Raw genomic sequence first — 13582 nt, 5'->3', positions numbered from 1 at the left:
CAGTACTTGAGTACATTAGTTACTTTCCACCACTGGGTTTACACCTTAGAAATGCTGTACTCTGGCAAACAGAGTTAAATGAATTTCCTCCATAGAAAGCATATAAGAAGAGAAGGAGAGTCCAAGGCATGCTGTTTTTTCAGGAAAGTGGAAGGAGAATAGAGTAGTGGTTCTCAACCAGTGGTCCTTGAGGGGGTTCCAGGGGGTCCCCAGCTAAATGATAGATATTTAGGAACCAAATGGACCCTTATCATAAGGGTCTTATGTGCCTGTAACTCAGAGAGTGAACAAATGGAACCAAATGGACCCGTTAGGGTTCCATTTGAACACTCTGAGTTAAATTAACATAGATTTTGCAAAATAAAATAGGGTCCCAGAGATAGAAATGCCATTAAATGGGGGTCCATAGCCTAATGCAGTGATTGTCAACCGCGGTAGATGGTACAGTAAGTGTACCGCGGATACTTGCTAGGTGTACCATGAGCTTTGAAGAAAGTGTGAAACCAGCCCCTCGAGAACAATAGCGCGTCCGTCAATCGATACGGCCGTCATCCGTTTCACACCCAGCCACGGCCGAGTCCTTTCAGTGCAGCGACCATCACCCATAGGAATGCAAATATGTTGCCACTGCCAGGGTAGCCTGCAGCCTGTGTGTGTGACTGTGTGTGTGTGTGTGTGTGTGTGTGTGTGTGACACTGTGTGTGTGACTGTGTGTGTGTGTGTGTGTGTGTGTGTGTGTGTGTGTGTGTGTGTGTGTGTGCACGCTCGTTGTGCGCGCACGCTCTTGTGCCTCGTTAAAAAAAAAAGAATCCAGCAAACAGCTGGATTCTTATAAAGTAGTCCATTGAAGTAGATAGGGACAACACTTATTGTCGAGGTAAGCACAACATTTTAGATCCATTTTAGAGAGTTTAAAACTATCAATTCCAGCGGAGTTTGATGCTAGCAGTTAGCGCATAGCAATGACATATGGTACTTTTTTGCCTTGAATATTCATGAAAGGCAGAGTGACATGGTTTGTTTTTTGCCTTGAAAACAATGAAAGGCATGTTGCTATATTCAGTGTTTCTAAAAAGGACTCAAGTTTCAAACAAAGACATTTGTACTGGCTTAAAAGTGTTTTTTTTCTTTCTAAAACAGTTTCACACTAAGACTGTTCCTATATTTTTTTTTAAAAATCTTTTTGAGTTTTTAAAGTATTTTTCTTGGGAAGGTGAATCCAACTCCTCTGTTCATTGCAATGACAAGTTTATATATTTGTAGGCCAAATTGAACATGTGTGTGCTGTTTTTTAGTTCAAGGTTTCTTTATTATGACATCAAAGCAAAACAAGTTGTTTCCAAGTATGTTTCCAAAAATAAATCGGTACACATCTTGTGTACATGAGAGTAAATATTATATATATATATATATATATATATATATATATATATATATATATATATATATATATATATATATATATATATATATACGCACCATATATCTAGGTGTACCCTGGGATATTTTGGCTAAGCCAGGTGTACCTTGGCACCAAAAAGGTTGACAATCACTGGCCTAATGCATGTCAAACTGAGGGTCCTTGAAATTAAAATGGTGGAGAATTATTCTACTACTAGAACCGTAAAAATCTTCTCTTATGGGGGTTTTGATTGATTGATGTACTTTATTTAGTAAGACATGAGAACATCAGTACATGGAAGTACAAATTCACAATACAAGGTCAACTAAACTGGGAGACTCATTAAGCCTGAGCTTGTTTAAGATGAGATCCCCATGCACACAAATCATGATGACATATAAGAGACAGACAGATATACACATTACACACTACTATCCAGAATGTCATACAATCAGCTTACAGGTTACTGGTATGAAGAGTGGGAAAAAAAATAAGAAGAAAAATAAATAGGGGGGGGGGGGGGGGTAGGGGGGTAGGTTAAGACTTAGACAGGGGCCATTTTCGAATTGCAGCCTCCTGAAGGTGTATCTTTAGGGCAGTTTTGAAAGTGAGTAGGGTTTTACACTCCTTTACTCCTTTTGGTAGGGCATTCCACATTTTTGATGAATAGCATGAGAACGAGCTGGCTTTCGAAGCGGTAGGTCAACAACAGACCAGGTGACCCTTCTGTGCCACGACATAGAAGACAGCTTCCAGGCAGGAGAGAAGGCGGGTGCCGTCTTCCTAGACCTCACGGCTGCCTACGACACTGTCTGGCTGCGTGGGCTACATAGCTTCTGGAGACCATCCCAGACAAGCACATGGTGAGCTTCATAATGGAGTTGCTGAGCAACCGCAGCTTTCGGCTACACACCAGTAACGGCCAAAGCAGCAGGGTGAGAAAGCTCAAGAACGGTGTCCCGCAGCGATCAGTGCTGGCACCGATGTTATTCAACATCTACATCCACGACCTACCCACAACAACATCAAGGAAGTACGGCTACGCAGACGACCTGGCCATTTTGCTCAGCAAGCCATCCTGGGAAGCAGTAGAAGAGGGCCTCTCTGAGGACATGAACATACTGTCTTCATACCTGAAGAACTGGCGCCTGAAGCTCAGTGTTGAGAAGACCGTATCAACAATGTTCCACCTCTACAACAAGGAAGCAACCCGTGAAATAAACATCATGGTTGAAGATGCCCGGCTACAGTCCCAGTCCTCCCCGACATACCTTGGGGTGAAGCTGGACAGAACACTATCATTCAAACAACACCTGGATAGTGTCAAGGGAAAGACCACCGCCCGTGCCGCATTGATACGCCGTCTAGCCGGTACTATGTGGGGAGCCACCACAAAGACACTGCGCATCTCCACCGAGGCACTGGTATTCCCCGCCGCTGAGTACTGTGCCCCAGTCTGGAGCCGTAGCCCCCATGTGAAGAAGCTGGATGCTGCCCTCAACACCGCCCTACGGACCGTCTCCGGATGTCTACGAGCCACTCCATCAAACCAACTACCTGTCCTCGCTGGAATCGCTCCAGCAGAGGTCAGACGAGAAGCCGCCACGCTGGCCCTCGCTCGGAAGGCACAGATGAGTGACTCACACCTCCTCCACAAAGTCGTCATGGAGACACCACAGCACGTGCGCCTCAAGTCCCGGCACCCCTTTGCCACACAGGCCCAGGAACTGCTCCGCACAACACTAGCGGACACCTCCAAGGCTTCCTGGGTGCAGGCAAGATGGAGGGACCAGTGGAAGGCAGCAGAACCATCCAGGCTTCACAAATACATCGAGGACCCAGCAGATGTTCCTGGCCAGCACCTCCCACGAAAGGAGTGGACAACCCTCAATCGACTGAGGACAGGTGTTGGGCGTTTCAATGCATCAATGCACAAGTGGGGTCTCGCAGACAATGCCCACTGTGAATGTGGGGATCCAGAACAGACTGTGGAACACGTTATGACCAGCTGCCCCAAATACCGGCCACCTAATGGTGATCGTGGTTTAATTGACCTAGACAATGACACACTGGACTGGCTTGCTGCAACGGAGCTGAAGGTCTAAGGACATACGACAGAAGAAGAAGAGTTCATTCCCTTTGTTTAGCCAAATCTGGGTTGAACATGATTTGTGGAGCTGCCTCTGGTGTTATGATCGTGGACTTCATTAACATTTAGGAAGTATTTTGACAAATACAGGGGGATCCCAATGTTGTGGTGTATCTTGAAGACCAGGCCCATAGCAAGTTGCTGTACTCTGTCCTCAACCCTAAGCCATCCATTCCTAGCAAAATGAGCAGGGGTTAGATGGGTTTTGTGATTGAGTTCCTGGTATATCTTTTCAAATGGGGGGCCGCAGGCTAATAAGTGTCAATTTGGAGGTCCTTGACATGAAAAGGGTTGAAAACCACTCGAATAGAGTAGTAGAGAGATAGAAAGTAGAGAAAGGGAAACAGGATAGAAACAGGTCACATTTAAAAGTTCTAGTTTAGTGAAGAAAAATAAATATACATACAGGCAGTGAGATGAGAAAGGCAATGAAACGAGGCAGTTATAGAGCAGCAACATACACACACTTATAGTTATATTAGAACTGTAAGTTCATATCATAGTATAATATAATATAGCCTCATATAATATAGGCTAATATGAATATACACTGCTAGTAACCCCTTATTTGTTTGTTACACAGTAAATGAATAGGGTTTGTTTGCCAAACATATTGGTTGACTTGATACATTCACATTGATAGCAAGTGTAAGATTGCAGCTTTTGTAAGATGGAAAAGGAGACTATTGACATGTGGTATTATATTTGAAAGAAAGAATTTGAATATCACAGGAGTTTACATTACACTTTTTTATTTATATAAATCACAATATATACTGACAACATGGTGTTCATTTGGTTATTTTTTGTTGGAAAACGTTTCATTCATTAACATTCAATTTACAAAGTAATTAGTAACAAAACATTTCAAATAATTGTAGTGGAGTAAAAGTATAATATTTGCCTCTGAGATGTAGTGGAGTGGAAGTAAAACTACTGACATTTGGAAACACTCCAGTTAAGTAAAAAAAAAACTCAAAATAGTACTTAAGTACAGTACTTGAGTAAATGTACTTAGTTACTTTACACCACTGTTATATATTATATTCCACTGGCTGCACTACTTTTATTAAACCTCTTTTCACTGAACCAAAAACGCAGTTCACACTCAGTCCACCAGGAGGAGCACTATTACAAAAATAAAACTCGACACAAGCAGAGGAAATGACTGACACCTCGAACCCTCCAATCGAATGTCCAAACGAGGACGTGGTGACCAATCACAGCCACTGTGGGCGGGGAAAGGGAAGTAGCTTGTAGTTGACAGGTAGAAAGACTGAAGAGCTGACCCGTTAGATATTCCTCATCATTCAGTGTTTTATCGTTATTAATAATAATTATTATATTTGATGTAACATCAGCAGAGCAGACCGGTCATTTCTGGAGGCTGTATTTGTAAAATAAAAATCCAAACAATTATACTTTTGAGGTAAGAATATGAAAAACAGTCCTGCTTGGTTAGCCAGCATGCTAACGGCTAGCTCTGTGCTTTGATTCAGTTTATGATGATGCTGTATGTATGGATGTAGATCCGTTTGGAGCCTCACTCTCTGAGATAGAATGAGGTTCCAAACGGAGCTACTATGTGTGTATGGGTTGGACCAAGGCTATCATGGATGTATTACTATTTGATCATAGATCTATTGATGTATTTAGATGTATTTCTTGACATTTGCATATCTATGATAGATATGCAAATGTAAAAATCATCTATTCTATCAAATACATCTATGATAGTCTGTCTTGATCAAAGGCTACATACATACATACATACATACATACATACATGCATACATGCATACATACATGCATACATATAGGCTACATACTGCACATACATACATACTAGCTCTGGTCCAGAACTCCCTCTACACTATGGACCAGAGCTACATATACATTAGCCCTAGAATGTCTGTGATCTTACATACATTTCAAGTATTCCAAATACACAGTCATAGATCCCCCTCGTAGGCGCGCTGTGTAGTGACGATCTGCGCGGCCGTAAAAGTGCTCTAAACTCCGTCTGTACTCACCCAATAATTAATTCCTAAGCCTTGGAGTCATTTTTTGTCCTCTAGTGTCATATCCATTTGAAAGTTCTGGCAGAAAACGTGTGTTTAGTCAAATATCTCCACTTTTCCACGAGCTTCACACGGACGACTGTCTGGATGCGCTAGGGGGGCCGACTTGAGTGACGGACCGATTTACTTGTGTGGGTCCGTCACTCAAGTCGCGCCCCCCATCACAGACATTCTAGGGCTACATATACATACACACTAGCCTCAAACAACTCTTAGATTCTATCTGGAATCTAGAGTTTTTGGGGTTCCTTGACACAGAAAAGTTGGAGCACCACTAATATAGCAACATAAGTTTTTCAAAAAACTGGATTTAGAAGACATTTGTAGATTCAAAGATTTGCACACGTTTTCACGATTTCTCAAAAATAGCCGATGGTGTGTGTGTGTGTGTGTGTTTACAGAGCTGTGTGTGTCGCTTGCGTCTCTCAGCCATGGGTGAGGTGGAGCTGTCCTGTCGCGCCTACGTAAAGATGTACCTCCACGCCTCTCTGTTCCCGCGGTGCAGCATCAACGGGCTGCTGTTGTCCTCCGGCTCGCAGAGTGGCGCCGTCATGGTCACCGACTGCGTCCCCCTCCTTCATTCTCACCTGTCTCTGGCTCCCATCACTCAGCTGGCCCTCACACAGGTACGCCAATCCTTTGTTTCCTAGGATAGGGCAAGGAGTCTTTTGAAAGGAAGAGAGACGTGCTGGACGCCGGGGATGCGCCATGACACTTATGGGTGGCAGGGGGGCACGGTGGCGTTGTCGGTAGCGCTGTCGCCTTACAGCTAGAAGGTCCTGGGTTCGATTCCCACCGGGGACGCTGTGGGCGCTGGGGGCGTGTCCTCTCCTTCGCGTCATCAGTGCCCATACCCTAGGTGGGGTTGGTGAAAGGGCCTTTCTGTGTGGAGTTTGCTTGTTCTCCCCGTGTCACCCTCACAAAAGCATGCAGTAATCCTGGTCTCTATACTGCCTGGTCAGCCGGGGCGCCTGATATGGAACTGGTTGGAATAACGTGTTCCTTCCACGCGCTACGTCCAACCGGGGAAACTCCCCCTTGTCGGGTGATAAGAAGGCTTGCTAGCGCTCATGCATTGAAGGAGGCATGAGCTCGGCTCTGGGCTCTCCCTAAGCTGACAGAGGGAGTGTAGCGCCCAGGATTACTTAGACAATTGACACTGGGTGAAAACATGGGGTTGCAAAATTGAACCAGCTCATGAACAAACATTATTTCTGAACGATTGCGACCTTTGTCATAAAATCGGTTCAGGAATATAAAAGAAGACATATCACAGGTTGTTTTCTAATCACTTGCTTTTCGATGTGCACAGTACATCATTTTATTGAGGCATCTAAACAGAGGCAGGTGTCGTTTCTGTCTCGGAGGTATCGCGAGATTTGGTCGCCAGACAGGAAATGGGGGACAGTCACTTTGGCCGTTCAGAAACGTACTTTGTGCTCTTTAGATATCTCTATAAAATTATACAGTGTTCACAATCGAAAAGCAACACAGCAGAAAACAATGTGTGATATGTCTTCTTTTATTTTCCTGAGACAAGTATTTTTAAAAGGTCTAAATCGTTCAGAAAGTTTGTTCATAAGCTGTCCAGCTGGCTCTCATAGACTCCACTCCAATGTTATTTCACTGAACTTCCGGTGTGAGTCTGCCACCCAGTGCGACGAATCTGCCGGCTGGAATTGCAGGATACAGAAAATGACATCAGCGTCTCTTCCTTTAAAAAGAAATTCCTTGGGATAGGGAATGAGGACTCGGCTTGTGATAGGCTGAAATGGGGTGGGGGCGCTTGTTTTTCTTAGCGTGATAAACGATTGCGTCCACCAAGGCTTGCCTGCCTTGCTTAGGTAACAAAACCGAGTGCTCCCCTTCAGTCCCGACTCCCTATCCTAAGAAAGAATATATAGCCACAGGCACTCACTGGCTGTGTGGACACCACCTTCCAGTAGCACGGGTCATCTGTAATTGGACTCTAAATGGATGCGTAGACATTGTTCTGCCTTTTCTTCAGATGTTTGAAAAAATCCTCTTTTTCATCATAAATAACGTTGTGGTGGAGAAATCGGTCTTTCATTGGTGTTTCGCCTTGATTGCGTTTAAACCCTAACATTTTACTTCACCAAAACTATGCCTAAACCTAACCCTAACCTCACAGAAATGATGCCTAAACCTAACCTCAAAACCTTGTCCACCTAGGCGAAACACCTGGAAAAGAGACTCTCCCGTTGAAATGTGCTCATGTGAATGTACTTGTAGTCACTCCCATTCCCACAATTAACCCGTTAACCCATTAAGACCTGAGGCCACTTCTAAAAAAAAATCTAAATCCTAATAGTTTTTTGGAAACCTTTTTTTTTCACGGTTTTTCAAAAATAGCAGATCTACAAGCTCATAGCGCGGCACTCGGTGCCGCGCTATGAGCTTGTATAGCCAAAGAAATCTAAAGTGACACAGATGCGTTCCAGGTATTAAGTTAATATCCCATAGATTTCCATGTTCATGTACATGTTTCAGAATGCTGAAGATAATTTTCTATTTCATGTGAATGTAATGGGCAATAAAGTAGTCCATTCTTATCTGATCTCAAGCAGAATATAACAATTTCAAACGCACAAATGTTAATGTAGCTAATGCTATAAAATTATGAATGGACTCGGAGAACACAGACTATAACACTGAGCGTAAGAACAGCAAACAATATCAAGGTTCAAGGATCACGTTTATAATTGTTCCTACAAAATCTCTCTTTGTTGCCAAAATACTCCCTCTACTACCTGCAAGAGAGGTTTTCTGCATACTGTAGACTTGGACTCAGTATTTTGTATGCGCACACAACGTCTATTCATACCCGACGGGACGTGCACGTGCGTGTGTGTGTGTGTGTGTGGATGCGCCGCGCGCATGTGGGTTGGAACTGTTGCAGGTACCAACAGTCACTTTCCATCCCTGACATACTGTCTGTGCTCAGCGTATAACCCAAACTGCACTTTGGGTCCTCATATCCCCCGACGGGTATGGTCTAGTAGTATATAATATATTATGTTTTAAAGCGAACATTGTTAACTCCGATCTGTGCTTCTGGAGGTCCCTGGAACAACATATTTTGAGATGGGGGTCTGCGGCCAAATACATATCATTTTGGGGGTCCTTGACATGGAAAAGTTGGAGCACCACTGATATAGCAACATACTGTTAGGATTTAGAAAACAATCATGGACCCCCATGAAGCAAATGAGTTATTTGAGTTACAAATGTTTGCTTTAAAAATATGTATATTCAAAGATTTGCACAAATGTTCAAGATTTTTCAAAAATAGCAGATCTACAAGCTTGTGCCGCGCTGGAGCTTGTAGATCTGCTATTTTTGAACAGCCAAAGAAATCTTAAAATGACACAGATGCGTTCCCGGATTGAATGGGTTAATTGTAATATTCTTGACGTGACTCCTTCTCATCCCCTCTCTCTCTCAACCCCCGTATTTAGTCAATAGCATGTATTGTGTTGTTGTGTTGCATCTCAGGTGGACGTGTGGTGTTCACAGACCCAGCAGAGGATAGTCGGCTACTACCAAGGCAACGCCTGTATAGCAGACAGCAGGTATACAGTAACTACAGTAACTATACGTTGTGAGATAGAACAGGGGTGGCTTAAAGCTTCCATTTCCTACTCAGGATATTCAACCCCCGCCCCCCCCCCCCCCCCCCCCCCCCGCTCAAGCGGACGAAATGTCTACTGCTGAGCTAAAACAGAAAGCCTGTTTTTGGACAGAGGATAATATTGTGGTTTGGAGAATCATGCAGTACCACTTGTCGACCAGTAGGTGTCACTACCCAACCACAGGATCTACAGTAAATAGAGGAGCAACAGCAGTGGTGGAAAAAGTACTCAAATGTTTTACTTAAGTAAAAGTATCAATACTGAAATGTATAAGTACTGTTTAAAGTAAAAGTCCAGAATTCAACATTTACTTGAGTAAAAGAACAAAAGTATTGGTATCGAAATGTACTTAAAAGTACTGAAAGTTGGCCTGGACGGTTGGCGTAACCGTCTGGGCACCTAGGCTGGTAATCCGTGTCACGGGTTCGACTCCCAATCCCGATGACCTTTGCCTCATGTCACTCCCCATCTCTCCCCATTTCCTGTCAGCCCACTGTCCTGTCATATAAAGTCATAAAAGCCCCCAAAAATAAAAAAGTACCAAAAGTACAAAAATGTTTGAAAATAGCAGATCTACAAGCTCACAACGCGTCGCGATGCGACACGTTGTGAGCTTGTAGATCTGCTATTTTCAAATAGCCTAGGTATAAAATAGGGTTAAAGTGGTTAATGTATGTTTTATAATGTATTAATGTATATCTGCAGTAACTAGTAATTAAGTTTTCAAATAATTGTAGTGGAGCAAAAGTGCAATATTTGCCTAAAAGTATTGAAAATCGGAAATACTCCAGTCAAGTAAAAATACCTCAAAATTGTACTTAAGTACAGTACTTGAGTAAATATACTTAGTTACTTTACACCACTGAAGAGCAGTTAAGACAAACTACAACCACTGCAGCAGTAGAATAAGTGATGGATTGCAGGTTTAATGGCCAGAGAGAGAGCGTCCTCCTGTAACCGCTAACTCCAACCAAGAGGTTGCAGGTTCGATGCCCATCCATTAGCAACTTCTGTCAAAGCCCTGCCCAAAGGTTTTTGAGTTGCATCCTCTCTACCTACTCTGTGGTGTCACTCTGTGTTATCCGTTAAAAATCCTAAAAAGTTTGTAATCTTCCTCTTTCTTCCTTTTTGACCTTGAAGCCCCACGCCCTGTGCCTTGAAGATAGCCGACAAGATATCTGAGCAGTTCAGCAACGCTGTTTTGTTAATGGTGAGAACCACACACACACGCATGCACACACACACGCACGCACGCGCGAGTAGCACAGACCGAGAACACCAGTTCTCAGTCCTGACAGTTATTTTAAGATTCAGTATTGATCATGACCGTCTGTATTTCACTTTCAGATTGACGGTGGGAAAATGTCTCCAGACGATCGGTCTCCTCCTATAGTGATGTATGAGCGCAAAGATACACGATGGACCCTCAAAGACAAACACACGTAAGAGCTAACGTCACGTAAAACCACTTAAGCCTATATATATCCTCAGAGGACAAATAGTAAAAAATAGCCAGTCTACAAGTAGTCTCGCGTAGCCAGACCCCACAGAAAATGAAAAACAGCGACCTCTGCTTTTCTGATATTCTGTGGAGTCTGGCAGGAGTATAATGTTAGACTAGAGCGCAGGGAAACACCGGTTTCATGTCTGCCTATAGCGCATCACTTCCGGTTGGTGCGACCATGTTTTCATTCCCACTAACAATATTTCTACACGGAACACTAACACCACTTCTCCCAGAGAACATGGATGGTTTTGGTTATAAGCCCACTTGTTTCTATGATGAAAGAGTAATTTAAAATGTGAATATCTTTCCGTGGTTTTGTCCGCTCCGAGGACGCTATTGTTAAATTAGTTTCGGCTAGTTTCGAGGGGGGGAGGGTGGATCATGGTGGATGGACACGTGAATCCCGCCCACTACATTTGATTGGGTAAAGCGCGGCCCACTTCCTGATCTGAAGGCACGCCCACTTGTATCCAATGCGCACTGGTTAGGACGAACCGCTCCGACAGATTCCACCGCAGGTCGGAATCTGTTCTTGAGAGATTAGTCTACAAGTGCCCGAGCTTGTAGACCTGCTATCTTTTGAGAATTCCTACATGTCTTTACATTTTCATTGCATGTGATGACATGGCAAAACAGGGACGCCAGGTTGAAGTGTAGTCAGCCCTGTTCACATCTAAAATAGATTTAGATTATATATAATGTCTTGAAGGGAAAGAACACTTTAGTAAAGGTTTGGGTTGTGTAGTTACCTTGCCATGATGGAACTCCAAAGGTGGACAAGAAATATGCTCTTCATTGACTTACATTGTACAGTGAAACAGCTCTCAAAGTCACTTTTTTAGCACGTAAACGACCGCAAAAAAAATGTTTCAGACAATATAGATCACCAAACCCACTGTTTTTTAAATAAAAATGTTAACTTCCTGTTGATTTTACTATTTGAAGATCCGGATCCACGGAGCCAGTCTGGGTTTTCTTCCTAATAAAAATAGCGAATCAACAGGAAGTTGACATTTTTATAAAAAAAAAAAAAACGTACTGGTGATGTTCTATATTGTCTGAATCAGCGGTGTTTGTTTATGTGCTAGTTTCACCGTACAATGCAAGTCAATGAGGAGCATATTTTGATTTCAATCAATTTCTAATCAATGGAGCAATATTTTTTAAATTCTTATCCACATTTGGAGTTGCATCCTGGCAAGGTAACAATACAACCCAAACCTCTACCAAAGTGCTCTTGCCCTTTAACATTATTATTTTTCGTCACAGTACAACATTATTACTCTTTTAGATAATCCTGTTTACTGAATACAAAGTAGCTCAAAGTTCTTCTAGGATGCCGTTACATATTTCTTCACAGTCCAGAATTTCTGCATGTTCTGTCTCCCTCTCCGGGGGAGAGGAGAAAAAATGATATAAATAGGAATGCCAGGTTGAAAGTGGTTAATTACGTCTAAGTCTAAGTCAAATTAATGTCCAATTCTGTCCTGTTATATGTTACTGATGATGCTGTGGGGGGTGTTTAACTTGTGGTCATGTGAACCCCCCAGGATAATGCTGAGACAGTGGGAGGAGACCCGAGCCGTAGCCAATCAGATGCTGGAGTCCGGAGATCACACGCTATTGGTGGATTTTGACACTCACCTGGACGACATCACAAAGGACTGGACGAATCAGAAGCTGAATAACAAGATAGCGGAGCTGGCGTCGCCGGCCAATGGAAACGTGTAGAGGAAGTATTAGTTAGCGTAGCTTTGTAAAATGAATCCCAGATTTATTTAACTTAGAAGTCTTCTCCGATGTACAAACATTCTGAGATAATCACTAACCGTTATACACCACACGTGTAACATAGGTTAGAGAAATATGACATTTATTTTTAATGCCTTTTGTGTTTTTCGACAGACATGAAAAAGAGTACATGCATAAATAACAATACAAATATTTACAGCTTGGTAGTTTGGCAGACACACCGTTTCTCTACCCACGACGCCACAGGACGCACGCGCATGGATTAAAAGCTAGATCAAATCTCACGACCAAAACATTTTTGTGAGGCCAAGTCTTAATCTGTGATTTGTGAAACAGCATGAGAGGAGCCCTTAAAGGGATCGTTCACCCCCAAAATGACTTTTTCCTATCGATTACTTATCCCATGGAGACTTGAATTCATGGATATTTTTCCGATAGCAGACACAAAGGGTCTCCTTTGTGTCTCCTACCGGAAGCGCTGCCTGCCAGTCCGCTGGTCATCAAATTATTGACTTATGAATGCGACAAAAACATATCTATGAATTCAAGTCTCCATGGGATGACAAATCGATAGAAAAAAAGTTTTTTTTGGGGTGAACTATCCCTTTTAAATAACGAATAACCGAAAATAGCCGATCTACAAGTTCACAACACGCCACAGTGCGACCGTGTTGTGAGCTTGTATATCGTCTATTTTCGGTGCGTGACATGCTTCCAAATGACCGAAATCGGTCGTGGCGATTTGAGAACTTTGATCCATGCGTAGGACATCCAGTGCGTCTCATTTCACATTCCTCCAGCGTGTGTACTGTAGGTTTTAAATGAATTAAAATGATGATTTTTTTGAATGAATTAAAACTTAATTAATGACATGATCCACAGACATGGAGGAGAGTTTGTTGTGTCCATTTGTATGAAACTGAAGCAGAGATGTGTTCCAAAAAAAAAGTTATTTGCTGGTCCACTTTCAGAGGGAAAACATTTGAATTTGAGTGCCGCGCTATGAGCTTGTAGATCTGCTATTTTTGAAAAATTGTG

General features: G+C 42.8%; 1 protein-coding gene across 2 annotated transcripts; it reads left to right on the top strand.

The window, feature by feature from the left end:
* The first annotated feature begins 4806 nt into the window (after positions 1 to 4806).
* On the top strand, positions 4807 to 13419 carry emc9 (ER membrane protein complex subunit 9). Of its 2 annotated transcripts, none has more exons than XM_084048994.1 (6): positions 4807 to 4980; positions 6062 to 6258; positions 9149 to 9225; positions 10426 to 10495; positions 10633 to 10727; positions 12343 to 13419. In XM_084048994.1, exons 2-6 carry the CDS (start codon positions 6064 to 6066, stop codon positions 12521 to 12523), a joined length of 618 nt encoding a protein of 205 aa, XP_083905120.1. In that variant the 5' UTR covers positions 4807 to 4980; positions 6062 to 6063; the 3' UTR covers positions 12524 to 13419. The 2 variants fall into 2 exon arrangements, with proteins under 2 accessions (XP_083905120.1, XP_083905119.1); XM_084048993.1 differs by having other exon boundaries at positions 6034 to 6258.
* Positions 13420 to 13582: the final 163 nt, after the last annotated feature.

This window comes from Gymnoscopelus microlampas (genome assembly GCF_963454915.1).
Source record: "Gymnoscopelus microlampas genome assembly, chromosome: 22".
In the NCBI taxonomy this organism is placed as follows: Eukaryota; Metazoa; Chordata; class Actinopteri; order Myctophiformes; family Myctophidae; genus Gymnoscopelus; species Gymnoscopelus microlampas.
Note: the sequence above shows the minus strand (reverse complement) of the source record. Positions and strands in the feature narration are given on the sequence as shown.

Bases quoted from the DNA above. Each gene is read 5' to 3' on its own strand.
- emc9 (XM_084048994.1), top strand. From the start codon at position 6,064: ATGGGTGAGGTGGAGCTGTCCTGTCGCGCCTACGTAAAGATGTACCTC. The intron at 9,226-10,425 runs GTATACAGTAAC...TTGACCTTGAAG, and splicing joins GCCTGTATAGCAGACAGCAG to CCCCACGCCCTGTGCCTTGA. The intron at 10,728-12,342 runs GTAAGAGCTAAC...TGAACCCCCCAG, and splicing joins ACCCTCAAAGACAAACACAC to GATAATGCTGAGACAGTGGG.